This window comes from Callorhinchus milii, unplaced genomic scaffold (genome assembly GCF_018977255.1).
Source record: "Callorhinchus milii isolate IMCB2004 unplaced genomic scaffold, IMCB_Cmil_1.0 Scaffold90, whole genome shotgun sequence".
Lineage (NCBI taxonomy): Eukaryota > Metazoa > Chordata > Chondrichthyes > Chimaeriformes > Callorhinchidae > Callorhinchus > Callorhinchus milii.
Window position 1 is genome coordinate 113,457 of NW_024704831.1, and position 25,681 is coordinate 139,137.

Sequence of the window (25,681 nt, forward strand, 5' to 3'; positions counted from 1 at the left end):
GCCGCCCCGCCCCCCCCTCCGCCCCGCCCCCCGTGGCGCGCGATCGTAAGTCGCGTCACGATCCCGAGGGGATCCCCGCGCGGGGGGGGCGGGGCCGGTGCCGGGGAGGGAGGGGCGGGGCCTGGCCTGGAGGGGCGGGGCCATGGGCGGGGCCGGGGGCGGGGCCATGGGCGGGGCCGGGGCAGCAGCAACAAGCAACGGACACAGTGACAGATGTATTTACGCGCTGTCCGGGCGGGTCCAGGCGCTCGGTTTGCATCACCCCTCCCCCCCCCTCCCGGGGGCTGACTCGCTGCCGCGTGTGTGTGTGTGTGTGTGTATATACTGTACAGGTGGTGTGTGTTGGAGGAGGAGAGCGGTGCTGCAGTAGGTAAGTCAGGACAGTTACAATGATTAGGATAGGAAGCTTCACACACACACACACACACACACACGGCTGTTAATCACAACGGTCAAGTCGGTCCGTGTAGGTCTTACGGGGGAAAAAAAGCAGCGTTTTTTTTAAAAAAATTAAAACAAGATCTGAGTGTTGGTGCGGTCCGGAGCGGAAACCCGGGGAAGGGGTTCCCCATTGGGGGAGGGATGAAGGTAACGTTAATACTCATTTGATGATGGCCTTAGAATGGTAAAGGAGCGTATGCTGAGGCGGCGGAGCTCGCAACCCCTCTAACCCCCCACTCTCCCCCCCCCCTCTCCCCCCCCACTCTCCCCCCCCCCACTCTCCCCCCCCACTCCCCCCCCTCCACTCTCCCTCCCCCCACTCTCCCCCCCCCACTCTCCCCCCCCACTCTCCCCCCCCCACTCTCCCCCCCCCACTCTCCCCCCCCACTCTCCCTCCCCCCCCACTCTCCCTCCCCCCCCACTCTCCCCCCCCACTCTCCCCCCCCCACTCTCCCCCCCCTCCCCCCCCACTCCCCCCCCACTCCCCCCCCACTCTCCCCCCCCACTCTCCCCCCCCCCTCCCCCCCCCCCTCCCCCCCCCACTCTCCCCGAGGTTTGTCACTCCGCACTCAAAATGTGCCTTAACTAAAAAACTCCTGTCACCCCCCCCACCACCCCGTGGGTTGTTGTTGATCTCTGCGCTGTGACTGTGGGCAGTTTGTGCAGCACAGCCCCTTCCGAGGATCACTGTCAACCCCCGATGAGAATTGGGGGAGAAGCCGAGAGCGGGTCCCACACCCATCACTGGGTGGGGGGTTGTTATTCCGAGGGTGGCATCGCCTCCTGTCTGCCCGAGTGGGGACATCATCACAGTGCTCCTTTGGAAAGATGGCTTTGAGAGCTAAAGGGAAGTTACCACTCAAAGGTCTGGCGGTTGTAAACAGGATTTGTAACTTCACAGCTGTGTATGTGTTTATGTTCAGCGAGTTATCAGCTAACAACGTGCACTTACATAGCTCCCTCTCTCAGGGTGGAGTCATGGAGTGCACACAGTGACTTCTGCTTTTTGGCTACTTTTCATCTGCTCTGCAACAACAACAACAAAATTACACTTAAAGAGCGTCTTTCACTTCGGGAGGACGTCCCAAAGCGCCGAGACTGTCTTGTACGTTGTAGAGGTTAAATGTAGTCATGTTCTAACTATTGAAACATGGGCTGTACGTTTTGAATTGTAGCTAAACTGAGAACTAAAGGGTTAATGAATGATCGGTGTATGATGACTGCAGGGACTGGGGTTCAGTGCAATAGTAGAGATTGCAGTCAGCATTCAGTGCCAACAGTTATTGTTGGCAGTAAGTCTGTAAAAGGTCAGTTGGGTGGTAATAGAGTTGTATTTATAGTACTAACTGCTGCAACCGTAGATCTTTCTCTGCAAGAGTACTGTTGCCAAGTGCACGTTCCCCACAACCTGTTTATAGGATGCTCTGGTGCAAGTGGTGTAGATTACAAGGCCCATTCATTTCCCAGAAGAGATGTCCCGAGCAGCTGTTTCCTATGGAAGCAGTTGGGTTGAGGTCGAGAAAAGGATTCTGATGCAGAAATATCCCACAAAAATATATGAATGATAATGTTGGTATCTAGGTTTTGGGTCAACAATACACAACAACAACTTGGATTTATATAGCGCCCTCAATGCCGTACGGCATCTCAGAGCACTTCACAGTAAGGATCCCGGGGAGGAGGAGGAAGGTGACCAAAGGCGCTGTCGAAAAGGAAGGCCCTCAGCTGAGAACTGAAAATAGGAAGAGAGGAAACGAGGCGAAGGGAGTGAGGAATGGAGTTCCAGAGCCTTGCGGTGTAGTGGCTGAAGGCCGATGGTGGAGCAGAGGATTCGGGGGATGAGGAGGCCAGACCTAGTGGAGTGAAGGCAATGGGCACTGTTTTGAGGCGAGAGGAGGTCAGAAAGGAGGGGGTGTGCAGAGGAGTGGATGGATTTAAAGACAAGTGTGAGGATCTTGAAGTCAATCCTCTCTGGCAAGGACTGGGATTATCGGGGAGCGGAGTTCCTAATTGTCTGCCATGCAAGACCTGAGGTGACTTGCTGCTTGGATGCATCATTATCCGTGTGTATGAGTACAACAACAACAACAACAACAAGATTCCATTTATAGAGTGCCTTTCACGTCAGGAGGACGTCCCAAGGCGCTGTCAGGACCCGAGCAGGGGGGGAAATGGTCAGGGTGAGGGAAGGGAAGGGAGGTAGCGAGGAGGAGGGAAGAGAGTTGAGAGGGGAGCCAAAGGCTCGGTCAAAGAGAAAGGTCTTGAGACCGGCCTTGAAGGAGGAAAGGGAGGAGGCAAGGCGAAGGCACTGGGGGATAGAGTTCCAAAGCCTCGGGGCTGAGAGGCTGAAGGACCGGCCACTGATGGCAGGGTGGTTGGGGCAGACCGGAGCCAGAGGAACGGAGGGACGGGCAAGTAGGTAGGGGGATAGTAGGTCAGAGAGGTAGGAGGGAGCGAGGCCGTGAATGGATGAGGATCTTGAATTTGATCCTCTGGGAGATGGGGAGCCAGTGGAGGCGAGCGAGGGTGGGAGTGATGTGGTCGCGGTGTCTGGTGCGGGACAGTACACGAGCTGCAGAGTTCTGAATGACCTGCAGCTTGTGGAGGGAGGGCCGGGAAGGCCGGCGAGGAGAGAGTTCCCACAGTCCAGCCTTGAGGTGATAAAGGCATGGATCAGGGTTTCAGCCGCGTGAGGGGTGAGGTAGTGCCGTAGTCTGGCGATATTCCGGAGGTGATGGAAGGCAGTGCCAGTTGTGGCGTGGAAGGACAGGACAGCTCAGGGTCGAACAGAACACCGAGGTTCCTGACTGGCTTTGAGAGGTGGAGAGTGCAGCCTTGGATGCTGATGCTGTCAGCGCCTGAGGTGCTGACGTGAGCCAATAAGGAGGGCCTCAGTTTTGCGCACGTTGAGCTGAAGAAAGTTGGCTCTCGTCCAGGACTCGATGTCGGACAGGCAGCTGTCAGGACATCGGGGGTCGTGGAGTTGAGGGTAGAAGAGGAAAGGTAGAGTTGGGTGTCATCCGCATACATGTGGAAGTTAACTCCATGTCTGCGGATGATGTCACCACAGGGGGAGCATATAGAGGGTGAAAAGGAGGGGACCGAGGACAGAGCCCTGAGGGACACCACACGAGACAGTGCGGGAGGGGGAGGAAAAGCCATTCGTTGAAACATAGTGAAAACGGTGGGAGAGGTACGACCTAAACCACTCAAGGACAGTGCCTTGAAGGTTGAGGTGGGAGGACAAGCGGTGGAGGAGGATAGAGTGGTCGACCGTATTGAATGCTGCCGATAGGTCGAGGAGGCAGAGGGAGCCCTGGTCACAGATGGTTAGGATGTCATTGGTGACCTTGACCAGGGCAGTTTCTGTGCTATGGGCAGCACGGAAACCCGACTGAAGGGGTTCGAATAGTGAATGGGTGGAGAGGAAAGAGCGCAGCTGGGAGGCCACAACTCGTTCCAGGACCTTGGACAGAAAGGGGAGGTTGGAGATGGGCCGGAGATTGATAGCTGCGACGCATCAAGGGAGGGTTTTTTCAAGGTGGGAGTGATGGTGGCAGTTTTTAAGGGAATGGGAACGGAGCCAGAGGAGAGGGACAGGTTGACGATGTCTGTGATATGTGGGGCAAGGAGGTGGAGCTGGGAGATGTGGAGTGGGGATGGAGTCAAGGGAGCAGGTGGTGGGTTTCAGGGATAGAATGAGTTTAGTGACAGAGGGTGGGGAAACGGGTACGAAAGTGTGTAGGGGAGGATGGGTAGGAGTTGTAGTGTGGGAGGGAGGGGGTGGGGGGTGGGTGGATGTTGGAGGGGAAGTGACCGCGGAGCGAATTCCCTTGATTTTGGATACAAGGAAATCCAGCATCTCCTCGCAGTGAAGGTTGGAGGAGATGACCTGCGCGGGGTGGCGGGGGGGACGGAGGAGTCGGGATGTGGTAGAAAACAGTAGCCTGGGGTTGTTCTTCGACTCCAGGATTATCCTGGAGTAGAAGGACGACTTGGCTGAGGCTAGAGTGGAGCGGTAGATTTTGAGGAGGTCCAGCCAGATTTGTCTGTGGACCGTTAGGCTGGATTTGACGCAGGTGCGTTCAGCGGCCCGCACCTGGCTTTTCAGTGAGCGGAGGTGGGTGGTGAACCAGGGGGAGGAGCGAGAGTAGGAGACAGTACGGGAGCTCAATAGGGCAAAAGGTACACATCCAACCAAGTACACCCTCTGGAACGCCATCCTGCAGTCCCTCTGCCTAGGCCCCCCTCCCTTGCCTCCTTCAAGACCCTCCATTCGACAACGCTTTTGATCACCCTGCTTCCTGCCCTCCACTCTTCCCGATCCCCACTGACTGTCCAGTACCTCAGGATGTCCTCTCGAAAGGCGCTATACAAATGTAACTTTGTTGTTGTTCTGCCACTTGTTACAATTATTTAGATGACTTAAAATGGATTAGAATGAATGATCAGTGTAGAACTGGTTCTCGATAGTGGTGAGGACGCCTCTGGTGAGAAGAGTCAAAAGGTAATAGATGTTCAGGGGGACAAGGAGAAAAACACCAACACTGTTGTTATCAGGGATACTACAGTTAAAGGGATAGACAGGCGTTTCTGCTATAGAAGACGGGACTCACGCATGGTATGCTGCCTCCCTGGGGCCAGGGTGCATGACATCACGGAATGGGTGCAAAATATACTACAGGGGGAAGGAGAAAATCCGGAAGTGTGGTCCATGTTGGGATCCATGATGTAGGTGATAAAAGGGCTGAGACCCTACAGGAAGAATATCAGAAGCTTGGAAAGAAGCTAAAGAGCAGGACCTCAATGGTGGTGATCTCGGGATTACTCCCAATACCTTATGAAAGTGAATACCAAACCAGGAGGATCAAACACATGAATGCCTGGCTGGAGAAATGGTGCAAGAAGGAGGGCTTCAGGTTTCTAAACCACTGGAACCACTTCTGGGGCAGATGGGACCTATACATGAAGAATGAGTTACACCTGAGCAGGGCTGGGACCAATGTCATTGCAACAAGGATAACAAATGCTGTGGGGAAGCGTATAAACTGATTTTCAGGGGAGATAAGGATCAGAATGTAGCATCAGGGAGGGGAAACAAGTCACATAGTGGATGAGGAGAGATAAAAAGAAATGAAACAACGAATAGTCCAGCAAAAAGTGGAGACGGGGGAGAAATGTAGAGTGGATTAAGCCGGTCTTGGAGCGCACGTATGTAAATGCACGGAGCATGACCAATAAGCTTGGTAAGCTGCAGGCTCAAGTTGTCACATGGGGTTATGATGTAGTGACATTACGGAGATTTGGCTCAAACAAGGACAGGAATGGGAGTTGAATATTCCTGGTTACAACCTATTCAGGAGGGATAGGGAAGGGGAAAATAGGAGGAGGGGTGGCAATACTCATTAGGGACATGGTCATGGTCCTGGAAAAGGCCGATGTGTTAGAGGGTCCAAAAACGGAATCTATTTGGTTGGAGTTAAGGAGCTGTTAGGTATTTATTATAGACCTCCAAATAGTGGGAAGGAGATAGATGAGCAAATCTGCAAGCAGATTTCAGAGAGATGCAAAACTAATAGAGTAGTGATAATGGGGGAACTTCAATTATCCTAACCTAGAGTGGGAAGGAAACAGTGTAAAGGGCAAGGAAGGGGAGGAATTCCTGAAATGTGTACAGAAGAACTTTCTGGTTCAGCATGATTCCAGCTGAATGAGGAAGGAAGCAGTGCTGGATTTAGTTCTGGGAAATGAAGTGGGGCAAGTGGAGCAGGTTTTAGTAATAATAATAATAATAATTCTTGCATTTGATATAGCGCTTTTCACGTCGGGAGGACGTCCCAAAGCGCTTCACGGAACACACTGTAAAGTGAATTGACTGTACGTTTGTGTACTTTTTTCCCCTTCCCTATCCCTCCTGAATAGGTTGTAACCAGGAATTGCGCAATTGCGCACAGCAATGTCCCACAAACAGTCGTAGATTGAAAATGACCAATTTATTATTGTTTTGTTTTGGAGGGATAGATTGGAAAGAAAGATTGGCAGGTAAGACAGCAAATGAACAAAGGGAAACCTTCAAGGAGAGAGGACAGAGCAAATACATTCCCACAAAGGGGAAAGGTAGGACAGTCAAACCTCCCTGGATGACTAAGGAAATTGGGATTAAAATAAAACAGAAAAAGGAAGCTTATGACAAATGTCAGGTCCAAAACACACACAGGATAATCAAATAGAATATAGGAATTACAGAGGAGAAGTGAAAAGGGAAATAAGAGGGGTGAAGAGATTGTACGAGAAAAGATTAGCAGGAACAACAACAAAATTACATTTATAAAGCGCCTTTCATGTCGGGAGGATGTGCCAAGGCGCTGGTCCAAAGGGATCAAGACCTGAGCATGGGGGAGGGGTGAGGTAAGGATGAGAGAAGGCAGAGAGGTGGGAGGGCGATTGAAGGCATGATCGAAGAGGAGTCTTGAGACCAGCCTTGAAGGAGGCAAGGGAGGAAGTGAGGCGGAGGGCTATGGGATGGAGCTCCAGAGTGTGGGGGCAGAGAGGCTGAAAGCTTGGCCATAGATGGTAGGGCGGGAGACATGGAGCAGGCCGGAGCCCACTGAACAGAGGGAGCGGGCAGGTTTGTAGGGAGTCAGCAGGTCAGAAAGGTAGAGGGGGCAAGGCCATGGATGGTCTTGAAAGTGAGAACGAGGATCTTGAATTCGATCCTATGAGGTATGGGGAGCGAGTGAAGATGGGCAAGGGTGGGAGTGATGGGGTCATGAAGCCTGGTGCGTGAGAGTATACAAGCTGCAGAGTTTTGGATGATCTGCAGTGAAGGGAAGAATTGGGAAGGCTGATGAGGAGGGAATCTCCATAATCGAGCCTTGAGGTGATGAATGCATGGGTAAGGGTTTCAGCAACCTGAGGGGTGAAGCAGTGGTGGAGTCTAGCAATGTTGCGGAGGTGGTGGTAAGCAGTGCCGGTCATGGTGCGGATGTGGGGGAGAAAGGACCGTTCAAGGTCAAACAAGACACATAAGTTCCTGACTGGCTTAGTGAGGTTGAGTGTTCAGCCTTGGAGGCTGATGCTGCCAGCGCCCGAGGTGTGGAGGTGCTGGCACGAGCCAATAAGGAGGGCCTCGGTCTTGCTGACGTTCAGCTAGAGAAAGTTGTCCCTCGTCCACAACTTGATGTCGGACAGGCAGTTGGTCAGGATGCCAGTAGGCCTGGAGTTGAGGGTGGAGGCAGAGATAGAGTTGGGTGTCATCTGCTTACATGTGGAAATTTACCCCATGTCTGCGGATGATGTCACATGTCTCTGGATGAGGTGGAGCATGTAGTGGATTAAGAGGAGGGGACCTAGGACAGAGCCCTGAGGAACACTGCACCAGACAGTGCGGGGGCTGGAGGAGAAGCCGTTGGCTGCGACAAAATGGAGGCGGTATGAACCAGTCAAGGACAGAACCTTGGAGGTTGAGGTGGGAGGAGAGGTGGTGGAGGAGGATTGAATGATCCACAGTGTCAAAAGCGGTGGAGAGGTCAAGGAGGATGAGGAGGCAGAGGGAGCCCTGGTCACATATGGTCAGGATGTCATTTGTGATCTTGACCAGAGCAGTTTCCGTTTTTTCATTTGTTCACCCAACGAATTGTTCGGATCTGGAATGCATTACCTGAAAGGGTACTGAAAGCCGATTCAATAACAACTTTTAAGAGAGAAGTAGATGGATATTTGAGGAGAAGATTGCAGGGCTATGGAGAGAAAGTGGGCCAGTGGGATTGAGTTGCCAGCGCAGGCACAACGGGCCGATTGGCCTCTTTCTGTGCTGTATGATTCTATTCGATGATAATGTCTTTAAGAGCAGAACTGCAGTGATCTTAGCAAAGCGTCATAGGGTAAAGGAGTTGTCTGCCAGTCTGGTCAGCCATCATCCTTACCTTGGTTTAATGCAGACCTACATCAACATCAGAAGCTTCAAATCTACAGGGTGACCAAAAAGTCATACCATTACAATCTCTAATAAGTCTCAAACAATGTTTTCTTTTAGATAATAGGGTAGTTATCAAGACTATTTGGTCACCCCATAGAAGCTTCTGGCTCCAAGAATGTTCTTCAGTCAAAGTGAGCCATCTAAACTATTGCAATGTAAAGTGCTGCAAGTAGGCATGTTTTACGCACTCACTTGGGATTCTGGCCCCATCCCCGGTTTGGGGACCTGCTGGATTCCTGAATTCCCAATTCATTAACGTTTTTGCTTCCAGGGATCTGACTGATGATGGTGAAACAACGGCAGCACAATGGGCAGCTTTCCAAGTCTGGTGAGAGTTGTAGCGATAGTTCTTCCCGGGAGAGTTCACGCAGTTCAACACCAAGTCTGGAATCGGACCGGCTACGTGAGAAGATGAGGCGCCGGATTGAATCTGGAGATAAATGGTTCTCGCTGGAGTTTTTCCCCCCACGCACTGCCAGTGGTGCTGTAAATCTCCTTTCCAGGTGAGTGTGCCACTGCAGGGTGAATGAGCACCAATGGAACCCGGGCAGATGAACGTTAAAGTTGGATTAGCCAAATCGTCTTGATGAATTTGAAGCGGGGAGGAGGGAGACTTTTTATTAAGTTGTAAAAACGGTAGCAGTGATATTAGTTGGGCGGTGTCTGAGGGTCAAAATGCTTAGCAACTGCTGTTCACCCTACTTTATAAATTGTCTTTATAATAATTCTTATAGTCTTTGTCAACCCAAGAATAGCTGCGATATAAACCGAGAGCATAGCGCACATGTACTTGGTAACAATGGATCTGTTCCTGTCCTTTAAACAAGAACACGTAGTACTTGAATTATGCAATGAGATGCCTCAAGAGTGGAGGTCACTGTGTTGCTTTTCAAATGGTGATAGGTTGCTGTTTGTGTTCCTAACATATTGATGTACATTAGGACAGAGGGCTAGGATATGTGTGGTGGGCCCATATTGTGACCCCCCTCCCCCTTACAGTCTACTTGGTGGGGGTGGAGGGTGGGGGTGGCAGGTCAGCGGGCGGAGGAGGGTTGCAGGGCGGCGGAGGTTAGTGTCAGTTAGTTGCAATGTTACGTGGGCCTTCCAGCCTCCTCAAGGATATTGCCTGATGTAGTTCTATAACAAAGCCTGAGAAGGTATGTTCCTCAGTAGGGTTTGATGCATTGTACAAGGGAACCTCAAAGTTGCTGAAACTCTGCTAAAATCTTGGTGGTCAAGAGACTGTCAGGAGAATACATGGACTCTAACCAAATTTCAGCTAAATTACAGATAGTTTGATTGGTTTCTATTCAATCCTGTAAATTAATTTTCGTGTTTGGCTAGATTTGATCGCATGGGGGCAGGGGGTCCACTTTTCATCGACGTGACCTGGCATCCTGCTGGAGACCCAGGGTCAGATAAAGAAACCTCCTCCATGATGATAGCGAGCACTGCTGTGAATTACTGCGGGTTGGAGACCCTACTGCACATCACCTGCTGTAACCAGAGCAAGGAACAGATCACAGAGCACTTGCAAAAAGCTTGTCGTCTGGGCCTGAAGAATGTGCTGGCACTCCGTGGTGGTAAGAGCTAATTTATAAGTGTGTATCCTTGTAACATCTTTTTACTGTATATACTTTTCTTTTCCTTGGGTGTCATCTTGGCTCAGTCAATGGTATTCATGCCTCTGGGTCAGAAGGGTTTGCGTTCACGTCCTAAATTGGGACTTGTTTTGGGGGAATCCAAGGTGTGCACCTAATCTCGGGCAATGTGTTTATACTTGGCTGCATCATCATTCAATCTTCATTCTTCTGTATAAAGTATTAATAGTTTGTTTTTACATCCAGTCCAGAGACTGAAATACTCTGTGACAATCCAGAAAGGTCATCAGGCCAAGTGCCTCCAGTTCTGAGAACCTGTCAAGTAAATTTCCCATTATTGAATATTTTGCCTGCGCTTAAACACTGAGGGAGACCAGAACAATGACAATTGTCAAGTGTTTCTATTAATTTTCCTACTTTCCTATTTGAGTAGGGAGCAATCCATAAATAACTCCTCCTAATCAATCATTGCTTCTTGGAAAAATAGCAGACACACAAGCATATTATCCATTACACGGAGTGGGGAGGAGGAATTAGAACATTCTGATGATATGAATAAACGATTCTCATTCCAATAACTTCTCTGGAAATTTCATGTGTAGGTGAAATGCATGGATACTTTTAAGCATGTTGATGGGTTTCCGCATGTGTCAGACATCCAGCTGACCAAAAAAAAGTGTAGGGCTTGTAATGAGGATGAATGTTTTGGAACAAATGCTCTCTGTGACTTTGCTGTTATTTTTGCAGACCCAATAGCTGATAAATGGCAGACTGAAGAAGGAGGATTCAATTATGCCAGTGATTTGGTCAAACACATCCGTAATAAGTTTGATGATTATTTTGACATCTGTGTTGCTGGTAAGATCTGCCCCACAAATCAAACTCCCTATTCCACTATATAAAGCAGACATGATGGAGATTTCTAAAGAAGTTTTATTACTTGTTTGAACATTTTATTTTCACAGGCTACCCAACTGGACATCCGGAATGCACCAGTTACGAGGAGGATCTCAAACACTTGAAGGAGAAAGTAGAAGCTGGATCAGACTTCATTATAACCCAACTCTTCTTCAAACCACAAACCTTCCTGAAATTCCTAAAGGACTGTCGTGCAATTGGAATTACTTGTCCAATTCTACCTGGAATCTTTCCCATACAGGTATGTAAAGGACAGAGGAGCTCATTGAAAGTGAGAACTGACCTGCGTCACCTGGCAGTGTATGGCCAACTTTACCTGTTTACAGAATCTTTCAACTTGTAGAAAGTGGGCATGTTTCATGCAGGAGGATTGTCTTTCTCGTGCTGCCACAGTTCAGATTACCATCTACTTATGTTCCTTATCCTGGCGCAGGGGTACCACTCGCTGCGTCAGCTGGTCAAACTGTCCAAGCTACAAGTACCACAGGAAATCAAAGATATCATTGAGCCGATCAAAGATAATGATGCTGCTATTCGAAACTGTGGCATTGACTTGGCCACAGATCTGTGTAAAGCACTGCTGACCTCTGGAGCAGTGCCAGGGCTCCACTTCTACACGCTAAATCGAGAAGTAGCAGCCACGGAGATTCTCCGACGACTGGGCCTGTGGATTGAGGACCCCAGGTGAGGCTGAGTAGCTCCTATGACCAAATATACATAGAGCAGAATGTGTTCCAGAGAATTCATTAGTCCAGAAATCTGACTTGCAGCTGTCCACTGGATTCTGCAAGTTTTAAACATTCTACAATAAGAGGCCACATTTCACATTTGATGTATTCATTAAATTTTGTTTAACTTGCATTTGCCTAAATGTTTACACAAGGGAGTTTGTTTCAAATCATTACAAAGTCTCAGTGGGAGTATCGAGCTTGGTGGGAGGTCATGGGAAGAGTTTTTGGAGCTCTGATCACAGGCAGAGGATATTGTTTGCGACCGGGACTCAAAACAACTGAATTTTTAGTGATCTTACATTGCCTGTATGAATGTAACATCATGGATAAGGGGATGTCTAACCATTTCCTCATTCCCAGACGACCCTTGCCTTGGGCTGTTAGTGCCAACCCAAAGCGGAAGGTGGAGGATGTCAGACCAATCTTCTGGGCTTCAAGACCAAAGAGTTACATTTACAGAACTCAAGACTGGGATGAATTTCCAAATGGCAGATGGTTTGGATTCAATTATTCCTTTAATCTGCAATTTGTTACTATTTTACATTCTCACCCAATGCAGGTGATTATTTCCTAATGTGTAATGTGACTTTTTTCTTATTCCTAGGGGGAACTCATCCTCACCAGCATTTGGCGAGCTGAACGATTATTACCTCTTCTATCTGAAGAGTAATTGTGCAAAGGAAGAGTTGCTGAAGATGTGGGGGGAGGAGCTGGTGAATGAAGAGCATGTCTTTGAGGTCTTCACAGCTTATATCACAGGAGAATCCAACAGGAATGGTACAAAAGTAAGGCACTCACAGCAATACTGATTGTGCTTATGGATCAGTAGTTATTCTTTACATCACTGTAATTCATTAGTCAAGGCTCAATCTGATTTATCAATCTTTCAGCAGTTTTTTTTATGACCACCTGGTTACTGTGACATATACTACTGTGTGATTTGACAGGTAACTTGTCTCCCCTGGAATGATGAATCTCTGGCAGTGGAAACCAATTTAATGAAAGCAGAACTACAGAAGGTGAATCGCAGAGGTATCCTCACCATAAATTCCCAGCCCAACATCAACGCCAAGTCCTCAACGGATCCTGTGGTGGGCTGGGGCCCTGAGGGAGGTTATGTGTTTCAGAAGGTAAGAGTAAGCTTTTACCTCTGGGGGTGGGGGTAAACTTAGACCATTACGAAGAGCGTGGAAACAGTTACGTTGTCTACTTCAGATCAAGTTTCATATGGAAAGGCTTTTGAATCCAAGCCATACTTGATTATCTTAAGTAGAAAATTAAGCAGCTTGTGAAACTCCCGCTGGAGTGTTTCTGTATTTGTGTTGGGTGGAAATCCAGGTGGATAGATATCTAAAGTCCTGCTTTTTAGTGTATAAGGGTAGTTGGCTCCATGGCCTGAGCTCTATTCTCTAATGTTAATCTGTGCATAGTATGCTCTGCAGTTTAATCTCACTCTTGCTCTCCCAGGCCTATCTTGAGTTCTTCACCTCCTCGGAGAATGTTACTGCACTCCTGCAGGTTCTGAAGAAATATGAACCAAGAGTCAACTATCATATAGTTAATGTGAAGGTAAGATCCAGTTGCTCATTCGGGGACAGAAATACCCAGAGCAAGGAACAGGACAGTTGCCATTTTCAGCAGCATTCCAGTTTCCCACTCTGGCTGTTCAGCGGCGCAGATGACATCACATGAATGCATTAATACGCATTTAACAATATCCTTAAAGATGGAGCAAGCAGCATGTTATACTAGTCATTCCTTTGGGAACAATGTACATCAGTGTGGGATGGCAGATTGGGTTGGATCAGTCACTTCCTGTTGTCAAGCCAAATAGTTACATGGGTATACAATTGTAGCTGCTTTTCAGTGCATGGTTTGCAGCTAATCTTAATTTTTTTAAACTTACAGAGTGAGAATATAAACAATGCTTCTGACCTTCAGCCGAATGCTGTAACCTGGGGAATCTTCCCTGGACGCGAGATCATTCAACCCACAGTGGTTGATCCCATCAGTTTCATGTATTGGAAGGTAACACGCGACTTTTGTGGATTTATTTAAATACTAGAACACTTGGGATAATTTCTAAAGCAGTGAGTTGGGTTGCTCTTCATTCTGCTACACCATAGGTGGCCTAAAGCAATGCTGCATTAACCTTTGCCTCCTATTCTCTGCTGTAAATTGGCCTCCCCACAAATGCCCAGCTCCTCACATAAAATGTAAGTGGCTTAGCCACTGCAAAACCTGTGACTAAATTGTAGGGCTGAACATTTGTAGTTAGTGAAGTTTGTGCAAAACTTTACATAATAATAAAAAAAAATTGGTCATTTCAATCTACGACTGTTTGTGGACATTGTGGCAATTGCTGGCGTTGCCACAAATACAGTCAATTCACTTTACATGTTCTGTGAACCTTACTCTCCGACGTGAAACCTATATCAATGCAAGATTATTATTATTATTATTATTATTATTTTGCTAATAAATTTTGCAAAATTGTGACTTTCTCTTCATACTTCATATTAATTATCTACTGGTTCACTCTCCTGTGATTCATCAGATGGGGTCAAATGGCAGCAGCTTGAAGGTTGATGGTGATTCAAATTTGGCATTTTTACTCATTGCTTTGTCTGTTGACCATTAGATGAATCTGCAGTGGAGAGGGCAAGAGTCTTGTTGGGCGAGAGTTTAATTACTTCCTCCCGTTGCTGTGCAGGTAGAATTCCATGTGAATGTTCCTTATCTGATCTATTCCCAGGATGAAGCATTCGCATTATGGATTGAGCGGTGGGCAAAACTGTACCCAGAAGAGTCTCCGTCTCGGCAGATAATTCAGAACATTCATGACAACTATTATCTGGTCAACCTGGTGGACAATGACTTTCCACTTAAGAACTGTCTCTGGCAGGTGATTGAAGATATGTTCCTGTTAAAATCGATTGAAAAGCCATGTGATGATGCTGCTGCAGTAGATGACCTAGCAGCAGTGCCATGATTCCAGAAAGCAGATTTGCTGCAGCAATGGGATCCTGAATGTTTACTCCCAAACGTGTAAGCAAACGGTAGCTTGTTATTGTTACACCATGTGCTCAAGTCAAGTTGATCTTGGATAGCATTTGATTCAACTAGCTGTGGTTAACACTCACACCATTGACTCTGGTTGGATTTGGTAACATTCACAGCTCACTAGGTGTGGGGCAGATGAGAGCAAAAATAGTGTGCAATCTGGCAACTTCTGACCTATCTGGTTAAAATCCATTTTACTGTGATATTTATGTGCTGAAAATAAATAACTTATTGACTCCCTACAGCTGAGTGTCCACTGTAAACTAGCAATGGTGATGGCAGTTTTCTCTATAAATAGGAAGCATTAGAAATAGTCCCCTTGCATAACGTGAATATAGAAGTGCCATTAGTACCATAGGATCTACTTGCCTTCTGGGAGAGTAAATCTACAGGCAAAATTTGGGCACTAATCAAATCTGGAACATGAGTTGTATGAGGCTGACAGTAAGGGAAAGGCACTACTGTTGATCTTTGCAAATCAGCATATTCTGATGGGATTCATATGGGGACCAATGAACTCTGGCTCCTCTAGTTTCTTCTTTTTCCTTCTTGCACAAATGCGAACCATTGCTGAGAGAGGCAGATGGTCGGGGTAGAGGAAAGGTTTGTGGATAGAATGGAATGTGCAACTTCACTGGGTAAAAGGCCAGATAGATGACAGCTGCAGTTGTTGCTTTTCAAATACAAATAGCAACTTGACCTACAAATGTTCTCACTGTTCTGCACAACTTTTACAAAAGTCATGTCACTATTGTATTCAAACATCACCATATTTAAATAAACATTCACATAGAACAAACTCCTTTTGCAAAGGTTTGCATGAGTTCCCAGTCTGTATCTAATGAAACAAGATACTAGTCGGGTAGAGGGTTTGCTTCTCCGAGGAACCCACTTCATCAGCACTTTGGAGAAACTCCTTCACTGAAGGCTGTGAGTGCTTCAGTTTACATATAAGAGGGATAGCTACAATATCACTCACTAGACTCAAATCTTAGCAGAAACAGAGCTCTAGAATTTTACAGCATCAAAGGAGGGCATCAGTGCTGTGTCACCTCTCTGAAAGAACTCTCCATGAAATCCCTCTTCTCTCTTTCCCCCTGCCCCCCATCACATACACTTTTTTCTTTTCCATCTATTTGGCTAATTCACTTTAAAATTATTTTGGAACCCAAATTCACTCGTTTTCTCAGTTTTGCTGAGAAGAATGATTATTTTATATAGTGCCTAATTGTGTTGTTAAGATGACTCGAATAGCACCTCACAGAATGTACTGTGAAGTGACTGTATCTTTTGTGAGTGAAACATGGCAGCCAATTGCACATAGCAGAGTCCCATAAACAGTCGTGGATTGGGTGACCAAATTAGTACTATTTTTTGAAGGGATTATTACCTGTGGAAAGCGATCTGCCAATAGACTAACAACTGGGTTCCTACTTACTGCTAGGTAAGCAGAGGCGTGTGGGGCAAGGAAACTTGCCTAAGGTTTTGAACCCGAATCCTCTCACTTGCGAGGCAGGTGCTCTGACCAATATGCTACAGGATTCCATGATAATGTCTATTCAGTAGAAGGGTGACGTCAGTGGGAATCTGAAAAGGAGGCTCACTCATTTCAGTCATCTGAAAAAGGATCAGAAAGTCTATTTGCCAATTCTGGTAACTACACTTCATTTTCTAAATGATACACTGTATATGAGGTACAATATCCTCCGTCCACTGAGACGGATCTCTGTCCATCTTTAAAGGCAGAGCGATCTTCAATAACACCAGAGAGAACGGAGCCAAATCCTCATTCATCCTTTTGTGGTAATCGTGTGTTTTCGTGTTTTGAAACAGCCACTCTGCACCAGGCAGTGAAAACCTGCAGTAAAGAAATACACAAGAGAAGCTCTAATCCCTAAGTGTTTGTAGCAACAGGATTAGCTCAATACATCTGTGAGCAGAATGATTTTCAGATCAATTTCACAAAATCAGAATGTATCTCAATTTAAATAATTCCATCTCTTGTTACACATTCTTGTTGGCTATGTCTTCTGTGAAAGCTTCCATTAAATAAGGGAGACAATGCAAACCCTACCATGTGTGTCATAAAATAACAAGACTCAACCCAGGGATCACAGGCATTTCACTAAAGTAAAGTTCTATCTCCTTCATAGATTTAAGTGCTCCGAGACGTTACCCATGTGAAGAACGCTATAAAAATGCAGGTTGATGTATCAACCTAATCAGTGTAATGTCACTTGATTAATGCGCTTGAGAAACAACTCCCTAAAGTGACTAATTCTTGTGTAGTGCAGGGTGTTGATAGAAACGTACGTCTAACATTAGAACCCTATTGTTCTGGGCTGCAAACGCTTGCGAGACCCGGATTTGGATGAACCGCCTCCGCCACATCCGCCAGGCCCTCTCCTCTGGCCTCTGCTGCCACTGTGTGGAGAATGAAAGACCATGTAAGCATCAAACTGAAGCAGGCTGGTGATGGGGAGTAAATAATAATATGTGGGAGGAAGACCAATGGGGAATCATACCTGTAGCTCTTAGCTTCTAAACTGGGGGTAATCCTCCAAAAAAAAATAATAATAATAATAAAAATTGGGTCACTCAATCTACGACCTGTTGTGGGGACACCGCTGGGGGCAATTGGCTGTCATGTTTTCCACACAAAACATACAGTCAATTCACTTTACAGTATATTCTGTGAAGCGCTTTGAAATGTCCAGAAGATGTGATAAGGCACTATATCAAATACAAGGATTGTTATAGTATTAAACCTTGGCATGGAAAAGTAAACCAGTCAAAATTTGATTCCATGACTGTTGGTGATGCTGTAGCGTCTGCAATTCTATGATGTTAAGCTTCTTATCCAGAGTTATTTTTCAAGATGCTAATTGGCTAGATATAACCAGGACCAAAGGCAGCTTATTCTCTATTGGTGAGTAAATACAGCAACGCCTTGTTTACAATCCCTCAATAAAGATGATTTTCCATCGAGATGAACATGTAAAACCACATTACTTGCCAATCTGTGTGCCAATAACTGTACCACTGTAATACTCTTCCATTGCGTCCAGATCCCCTGCAGCAGCCCAGAGCTTTTCTTCTGCAGGAAACGTTGCAGCAGCAACTCTCTGTGCCAAGTTTCAAGGCACCGCTTACTGAAACACAAACAACCATATATTGTGGAGTCCTGTAGCGCAGTGGTTAAAGCACTCACCTATTAAGCGAGAGACCTGGGCAAAACCTTGGACAAGTTTTCTTACTCCACACGCCTAATAATAATCCCTCAAAAAAAAATTGGTGACTTCAATCCACGACCGGGACACTGCTGTGCGCGATTTGGCTGCCGCATTTCACCCACGAATAGTCAATTGACTTCACAGCATATTCTGTGAATCGCTTTGAGACATCTAGAAGACGTGAAACGCGCTATATCAAATGCAAGGATTATTATGTAAGCATTGCTCTACCCACCCTAGTTGGTACTTGCCCTGTGTCCACCTTATTTTGTATTCGCCCTGCCCTTCACAGCCCTCTATGTACATAGTAAATTGTCGCCGAGTTAGTTTGCCACATCAGGCTGGGATGGTATTTAGCAGCAGCACATCTGCAATTATGTACAAATTATAAATAATAATGGAACCTCTCGCACCACAGGTGATTCCTGTATTGCTCCTCCGCCTGATATTCCAGATCATTCCACAAACGTGTTTGCTTCCGCATCGTCACAATCGTTAGCCAACGAGACAGGAATTTGCGGGTCACTTGGCGTGAGTACTGCACCTGTGGGAAACACAGATCAGGTTCTTTCCCTCCTAATGTTCGTCCTTTTACCCTCCCTTCCTGAGGGGGGCAGGACTGATCAGCTTTGCAAAGAACCAAAAACAGCTGATTCCAGAGAAAAACTGAAAATTATATTGAGTCGTTAGTAACTTTTTCCACTGTTCTTGCCATTCCATACAACCAATAAAACAAACATTTTTGTTTTTAATGTTTTTATGTTATTGATAAAATGATTGAGCAATAGCTATCCCAGCCCCAGGACCTACCCGCCTGTGCCACGACTCCAGCAGGCCACGCAACACTCTCTCAGTCCGTTTCTGTATCAGCATTGCTAGCCTCTGCCTCATCACCAGCCGCATCCTCCACATTGCAAATGCTGACCGCAGCTGCAGCACAGACACCTCACTGCAAGCAATTACCTCCCATTCCTTCTGCCTGTGTACAAAGACAGCCCAGCACACGAGAGATCTGCAAGCGGACCAGAAATAAACCACAATACCATCACAAGCAAGGTTGTAAGAAATCCTGCTAAAGTATTCTTTAATCCCACGAATAAAGTTCAATAATATAAATAATAATCCTTGCAATTGATATAGCGCTTATAACATAATTCCTGACAGGTGCAGTGACTTTTTTTCAGCTAACCAGTCTCACAACCGGTCATAAAGTTAATGGCAGTTCATCTGGAGGATTGTTGGCCTGACTTTTTCCAATAGTGTCACAGGATCTTTACCATCCAGGCCTCGGTTTAACGACTCATCCAAAGCCAACTCTAACAATGCAGAGCTCTCCCAGCACTGCACCAGAGTGTCAGTCTGGACCATGTGTCCACATTTGCGACGTGGGTGTGGAGATGCAGCCCTAGAAATAGATCTCTGTGCTTCTAACAAGGAAGTGTAGTCAGTCCTTGCCCCTGATGGAGTTGCTCTACTTTGCTTGGGGTTTAGGTATATGGTATTTCACGAAGTCTTGTAATTGACATAAATCCACGCGAGCACCACTCCCATTGCCACCCCCATAGCACACACTATCTGCCCACTATAGTGAGTGTCGTGTCAGACCTGCGCAACAGAATCTCAGCTGCAATCATTCTCCTGTTCCTCCGACTCTTCATTTCCTCACACCAGGTCCTCAACACCACCACCTTGGTCACCTGGTCCCGAGCAGAAACAAAGTGTTTCTGTAGGCCCAGCAGTAATCGCCGCTCTGGAAAATAGCACCTAATATGGAGGGAACATGGCAACTTCCAGAGCTTACAGACACACTTTACATCTTTTATGTCCATCATTCAGCACATTGGTGGGTGCTCTGCTCATTCACATAAGCACTCATACACATAACACACTATTGTGTTCCTCACATAAACATATTATTGTATACTATTGTACATATATACACATACACTTGTTCAAACATGTGTTGTGCACATCTTGCTGAAACAAACATGCAATCTACCCGCCTGAAACTCACTTCTGGTGTACATAAGCCAGCGGGTGACTGCCGCTCGGATGTTTTCCACATATTTGTCATTGCATCTTCTGTCAGCTTCCAATCTCTGTGCCAAACGCACTCTCCAGTGGGCCAGCACTACACGACACAACCAGCTCTGCAAATGGCTGTCAGCCATCTTTCTGCAACGCTGACAATCCGTGGCCCATCTGCTCCAGGCCAGAAAGACTCTGGCAATAAAATAAAAAAATGAGACTCTAAACTCACAGAGCAGAAGGTTCTACTCAGTAAAGCTACTGACCTGACTGGGTACACTCATAACACCAGGTCACAGACCGCCAAGGTGAATACACTCACCGAGTAGCAGAATATTCAGGCAGCACCCCCACCCTTAATGTCTTTAAAAGCATATTATTAATTTGCCAGATCAGGTCACATATGGAGCAGGATTTCCAGGGACCTATTTGTGATATTTGAATCTCAGTCTGTTCAATAACAATTGTCAAAGAAGTTATGGCAGAATTGATGAGCCAAATGTCTTGATTCTGTGCTGTAATGTTATATGTTTCTATAAAGCAGCCTGTCATGTCACAGGGCATACCTCAGGGCAGCACTGGGTGGGCCACACAGACCAGGGAATACCTGGAGACCTGTAGCTCAGTGGTTAGAGCACTCGCTTTGCAAGCGAGAGACCTGAGTTCAATTCCAGGCAGAGGGCGAAACCTTGGGCAAGTTTCCTTACTCCACACAGAGCCTAATAATAATCCCTCCAAAACAAAAACAATAATAAATTGGTCATTTTCAATCTACGACTGTTTGTGGGACATTGCTGTGCGCAATTGGCTGCCGCGTTCGCCCATAAATATACAGTCAATTCACTTTACAGTTTGTTCTGTGAAGCGCTTTGGGACGTCCTCCCGACGTGAAAAGCGCTATATCAAATGCAAGGATTATTATTATTATTATTATTATTACTTGGTTTTGATCTTGGTGCACATTGATCATGCTACTAACCACTGTGGGACAGTCAGCATGGCTGACCCATGCTCAGATCTCATACAAAGGACAGAGTGAAAGAAGGCTCATGTGAACCAATCATATTCAGGCTGAGCAATGAAAGTGTAAATCAACCAAAGACTAGTCTGTGCTTAGACAGAAACTGAAATGCAGAGACACGTGTGCACCATGTTCTGACGACTTCACTTATCTGCAGTCTCTGAACAAATACAAAATGTTCACAGCGCTCCTAATAAGAAATCTCAATAGATACAGCTAAAAAAGCACCACACATAAAACAGCCTAATCCCAAACACAGTACCCCAGCACACAAGAGTGCCTCATGGTAGGAGAGACACAAACACAGCCTCACCGTGCCAGCAGCAGCTGCCTATAGTGTTGCTGTACTCTGCACACCTGCCTCCTGCGAGCCGCCCACAGCACAAAACTCCGCTTCACCTGCCGCTTCTCCACTTTGCACTGCAGCCATCGCCCTGCTCTCTCCAGTCTATCCTGTTCACATTGGGTCCGCAGCCAGGATTCTTTAATCTCATTTAATCGATGCTGGGCAGCCAACTAGAAGGAAATATTATCAATAAGGTTGACTACTATTCATGTCATCTTGTTTTACCAACAGCAGTATTACAAGCTCATTATAATTTCCAAAAGAAGTACCGTTTGTGACTGATGGTCAATAGTTCCGTATTCAGATCCTAAGGAGATTAATGTGGAATTCCTTGTCTCTGTATTCAGTAGAGTTACAATGAGTGACTGCTGCACTGTGTTATGCTGCTCTACCTGGGGCAAAAGAACACAATGTTCTTCCGCATTAATTTTCATATTTTAACAAATTTGTATTTTCCCCAAGAACTGCAGAAGAATTGAGCCTGAATTTAAGAATTTTCAAAATCATAATTTGAAAGTTAGAGCTAAGCTAGTTAGAAGTGCGGTCAGGAGCCACTCAGGCAAAAACAACTGGGATGTGTAAGATGGAGATAGATACTTGCAAAATAAGGACATTAAGGGTGATGGAGAAAAGATTGCCATGATTTAATAAACTGGCAGAAGAAACTTGATGGTTTGAATGGCCTCCTCCTATTCTTATGTTGCTGGATTTGATAAATTGCAGCTCGCAATAACAGTTGGCAATTCTGGTCTTTGGTGTTTTCCCAAACTGATAAAAAGCACCACTCTACAACTTTAATCTAGACACTGTAGTCACTTGTACCTGGAGTTTGGCTTTTCCCGCTTGAAGTTTTGCTGTTCTCCACCTATTAAATATCTGTCGCAGTTTCCTGAAGTCCTGAAGAACTTTCAGCAACATATTCAAAATTCTTTTTTTTCTCTGCACCAGGACATACTCTCTCCACTGACAGAAGGCATCATGGAGCTCAGCTAACCGAACCAAATTCTGGGCCAGAGGAGAGGAAACAAGATCCAACATAAACACAAAAGCAGGGAGTTTATATTTAACCAAGAAATAATTTGGGTTAGGATAAGGCAGTTTAGTATTGTATAGTTGTGGGTATCCACTATTAGGAACGATATAAAACCAATGGAAAAGATACAGTGTACATTCAGGGATGAAGAGGTTCTGTTATAAAGGAGAGAATTAATAATATTTGCATTTGATATTACACCGAGAATGTCAAATACATCTCAAAATGCTTCACAGGGAATTGTTGTCAAATGTAGGGACTGTGAAATTGTAGCAGCCAAATTGCAAAAGGCAAGGTGCCTCAAATAAGAGGGAGAAGAACATGGCCATTATTTAGCTACTCTGACTTAGTAACTTAGACAACAGTTACCTTCTCACTTCCATGCAGGACTCCGATCTGTCCCAGATTCCCCGACATTTGGCCTTCAATGGAAGAAAGTGCAAGCATAGGGCCAGTTGGTAAAGGAGGCCGACAACTTGCAAGCTTTGACAGAACGGCACTGGCTAACTTCTGATATACCAGACACAGAGAGATGGTTCTACCCGATTGGCACAAGATGCCAGATGTCCCTACCTTCCTCCGGGCTCTGTACAAAATCAAAAGGACAGAGATTCAGGGTTATGCAACAAACAATCAAACACAAATACAACAAACTTGTATTTATATAGCGCCTCTCATGCAGGGTCAAGGAACAGGGATTAATTACAGCTTTTCATATCACTGGATGCCTCAACCCGTTTGATAAGACATGTAAAATGTAGTAACTATGTAATTTGTAAGTGAATGCAGGAGCTTGAACTCACAACCCTCTGCCTCAGAGGCAAAAGTGCTACCAACTAGGCCAGGATGACACCTTAAATCATCATTAATTTTGGAAGTAAAACATTAGTTGTCTCAATATGCAGATGGGATCTCTGCACGAATGAGGTGTGAAGGTTATGTGGACAGTTAATCTAGTTCCAAATAATCTGAAGATTTAATGTATTAACTTTAGGATTTTTATTGAAGCAATGTTCCTCTCTTTTACCTGACAGCACCAGGATACAGTTTAACTGGCTTCACTTGCTAAAATTCTTAGCAAGTGAAGCCAGTTAAACTGTATCCTGGTGATTCTTCTTTCCAGTTTAACATTGATTACATTGTCAGATGTGTGTCAATGCAAGTCTCTACTCTCCTAGACCTCGCGCACAGCTGTCTATACATTTCTTGAGCACACATGCCTGCTCCACTCTGGATGCCATCAGCTTGGTTCCAAAGGTTCACAACTAATTAAAAAGACAGAAGTGAGCTTATGGTATACGTGGCCCACCCCCAGGTTACGCGCAGTCTTATACTCTTTTATATTTTTCTTTTCAAATATTTTACTAATTGCCTTTTGAAAGCTATTATAAATATCTCCTATTGTCTCTTCTTCTTGGTCGCATGCTGCCTGGTGGAACTGAATACTGTATTCAACTCAACATGTGGATCATTGTAGTACCTGGTGTCTGCCACCAGAGATCGCTGACTCACTACACAATGGAGAGGACCTCAGACTCGGCAGATCACAAGGTTGCTTTGGATGAGGAATGCCCTTCACCACAGTTCATCCTTCCAGAATATCCACCACCCTGCTGACCTCCCATTACAGCGTCAAGCTTTTATTTTTAAATGAGTCCAGCATCCTGGCCTCACGTTCTGATAACCTAGTTATCATTCTCTGGGTAAAACAATATTTCCAGGTGTCTGTCCTGAAATTGCCCCTTTGCAACCCTGCGCCTTCTCGTTCTGCTAGATCAGCATATTCCAAAATACCGCTTTGAGTTAACTTTCCTAATCCTATTTAAAATTTTATATTGCTCCATAAAGTCCCTTCTGAACACCTCTTTCCAAGACTGAAGAACCTTATGAAAGCAGAATCTCCACAGCTCTAGGTCCTGGAGGACATAGTTCGTTTCTAGTTTACTAAAAACAATCTATTTGGAAGAAATAATAGAAACAGGAGTAGACCATTCAGCCCCTCGAGCCTGTTCTGCCATTTTATAAGATCATGGCTGATCTGTACCTCAAGTCCAGTTTCCCACCCTTGTCCCATATCTCTTAATACCCTGACCTCACAAAGAACGAGTTGAATTTTTCCCTATATTAAATAGCATAGCTCTAAACTGCTGCAGACCTCCCTTCCTTCAGCTTTCGCTAGACTTAGTCCCAGGTACAGATCCCTCCTGCAGTTCTGAATAGGCTCAGACCTGTACATCCCTGTGTCCATTGGTAGTGCAGTTGTAAAAGCTGTAGCATTGCGTGCCACTAAGGAAGCACTTTTTCATACTTTTAACACGTCGCTTTTCTATAATGCACTGGCATGTGACCTTCCGTTCAACAACTAGTCTCCATGCCTTAAAACACCTGCAAGATACAAATACACAATAAGGCAGATACTGAGCAAGTGTCTCGCTCAGGTAGAATGGGTCGCTCTGACAGTATTCTGCATAAACTTACAATGAGATTTACCAGTGAATCTACCTCGCTGTTGCCAGCTGCTCCATAAATACACGCTACTGGGCAACCCTAAATCATAATAATCCTTATATTTGATATAACATCCATAATGCATTTCACAAGGAATTGCTGTCAAGTGACTGTATAAGTAGGCAAACATGGCAGCCAATTTGCGCACAGCAAAATCCCTTAATTGTCAAGGGACCTTTAACATCCATCCAAATAAACAGACTAGAGCTGGGAATAACATCTCATCTGAAGAAAGGCACCTCTGACAATACAGTGTTCCCTTCAGTACTGCACTGCTGTCCATGTGGACTATGCGGATTCAACACTAGAGACTCCACCTGCGGGCTTCTGACAGTATGGCAATAATCCAGAATATTTCACTTGACGGTGATCATCAGGCACAAAACATGCAGTGTTAAACAAGCTCAGCTCACAGGTTGGTTCCAACAAGAGGAATTAAAATGTTCCCACTTACTGATAGTGCAAACGCATCACACTCAGTGCTGGTGAGCCTTCAGATGGTTTCTTCCAGAATGCAAGAGCTTTAGTTTCAGTCAGCTGCTCCACCTGCAGCGTGAGCCATTCCTTCATGTTTACAGCAAATGGTTCCTCAGCAGCAGCCAGAGATTCAAAGGCTGCCCTGCATGGACAAATGCTGACTATGTCTCTCCACTGAGAAAAAACATCAAAATTATTGTCAGAGGTTAATTACGTGAGAAATTTGTTATCCCAAGTTTTTAAAGACACCGGTGGACAAGAAAATTTATTCTTTACAAATCACACTCACCTTTACTACTCAAA

General features: G+C 45.8%; 2 protein-coding genes across 7 annotated transcripts; one reads left to right on the forward strand and one right to left on the reverse strand.

Annotated features, from left to right (window-relative positions):
* The first annotated feature begins 313 nt into the window (after positions 1–313).
* mthfr (methylenetetrahydrofolate reductase (NAD(P)H)) lies at positions 314–22,573 on the forward strand. Of its 5 annotated transcripts, none has more exons than XR_006085954.1 (13): positions 314–370; positions 8,691–8,922; positions 9,764–10,002; positions 10,768–10,878; positions 10,986–11,179; positions 11,372–11,622; positions 12,030–12,164; positions 12,274–12,454; positions 12,617–12,799; positions 13,137–13,238; positions 13,578–13,697; positions 14,425–14,717; positions 22,309–22,573. XR_006085954.1 is itself a non-coding variant. In XM_042345762.1 (12 exons), exons 2-12 carry the CDS (start codon positions 8,702–8,704, stop codon positions 14,659–14,661), a joined length of 1,974 nt encoding a protein of 657 aa, XP_042201696.1. In that variant the 5' UTR covers positions 314–370; positions 8,691–8,701; the 3' UTR covers positions 14,662–15,531. The 5 variants fall into 5 exon arrangements, 3 of the variants coding, with proteins under 3 accessions (XP_042201696.1, XP_042201698.1, XP_042201697.1); XR_006085953.1 differs by lacking the exon at positions 22,309–22,573 and adding an exon at positions 18,384–18,417; XM_042345762.1 differs by lacking the exon at positions 22,309–22,573 and having other exon boundaries at positions 14,425–15,531.
* On the reverse strand, positions 16,351–25,498 carry LOC103181442 (protein SFI1 homolog). 2 transcript variants are annotated; one of them, XM_007897913.2, is made up of 11 exons: positions 25,356–25,498; positions 22,763–22,979; positions 22,183–22,365; positions 21,328–21,530; positions 19,980–20,188; positions 19,571–19,715; positions 18,776–18,977; positions 18,379–18,509; positions 17,773–17,884; positions 17,046–17,156; positions 16,351–16,590 (listed from the first exon to the last, which is right to left on the reverse strand). In XM_007897913.2, exons 1-11 carry the CDS (start codon positions 25,469–25,471, stop codon positions 16,519–16,521), a joined length of 1,701 nt encoding a protein of 566 aa, XP_007896104.2. In that variant the 5' UTR covers positions 25,472–25,498; the 3' UTR covers positions 16,351–16,518. The 2 variants fall into 2 exon arrangements, with proteins under 2 accessions (XP_007896104.2, XP_042201699.1); XM_042345765.1 differs by having other exon boundaries at positions 17,749–17,884.
* Between the last annotated feature and the right edge of the window lie 183 nt (positions 25,499–25,681).

What these genes read in the sequence shown, in the direction of transcription:
- mthfr (XM_042345762.1), top strand. Translation starts at nt 8,702, where the DNA reads ATGATGGTGAAACAACGGCAGCACAATGGGCAGCTTTCCAAGTCTGGT. An exon ending in CTGGAATCTTTCCCATACAG is followed by an intron (nt 11,180 to 11,371) that starts GTATGTAAAGGA and finishes ATCCTGGCGCAG; the next exon opens with GGGTACCACTCGCTGCGTCA. An exon ending in GAATTTCCAAATGGCAGATG is followed by an intron (nt 12,165 to 12,273) that starts GTTTGGATTCAA and finishes TCTTATTCCTAG; the next exon opens with GGGGAACTCATCCTCACCAG.
- LOC103181442 (XM_042345765.1), bottom strand. Translation starts at nt 25,471, where the DNA reads ATGAAGGAATGGCTCACGCTGCAGGTGGAGCAGCTGACTGAAACTAAA. An exon ending in AGGCAGCTGCTGCTGGCACG is followed by an intron (nt 20,189 to 21,327) that starts GTGAGGCTGTGT and finishes TTTTATTGCCAG; the next exon opens with AGTCTTTCTGGCCTGGAGCA. An exon ending in GCTGAGATTCTGTTGCGCAG is followed by an intron (nt 18,978 to 19,570) that starts GTCTGACACGAC and finishes GTCCGCTTGCAG; the next exon opens with ATCTCTCGTGTGCTGGGCTG.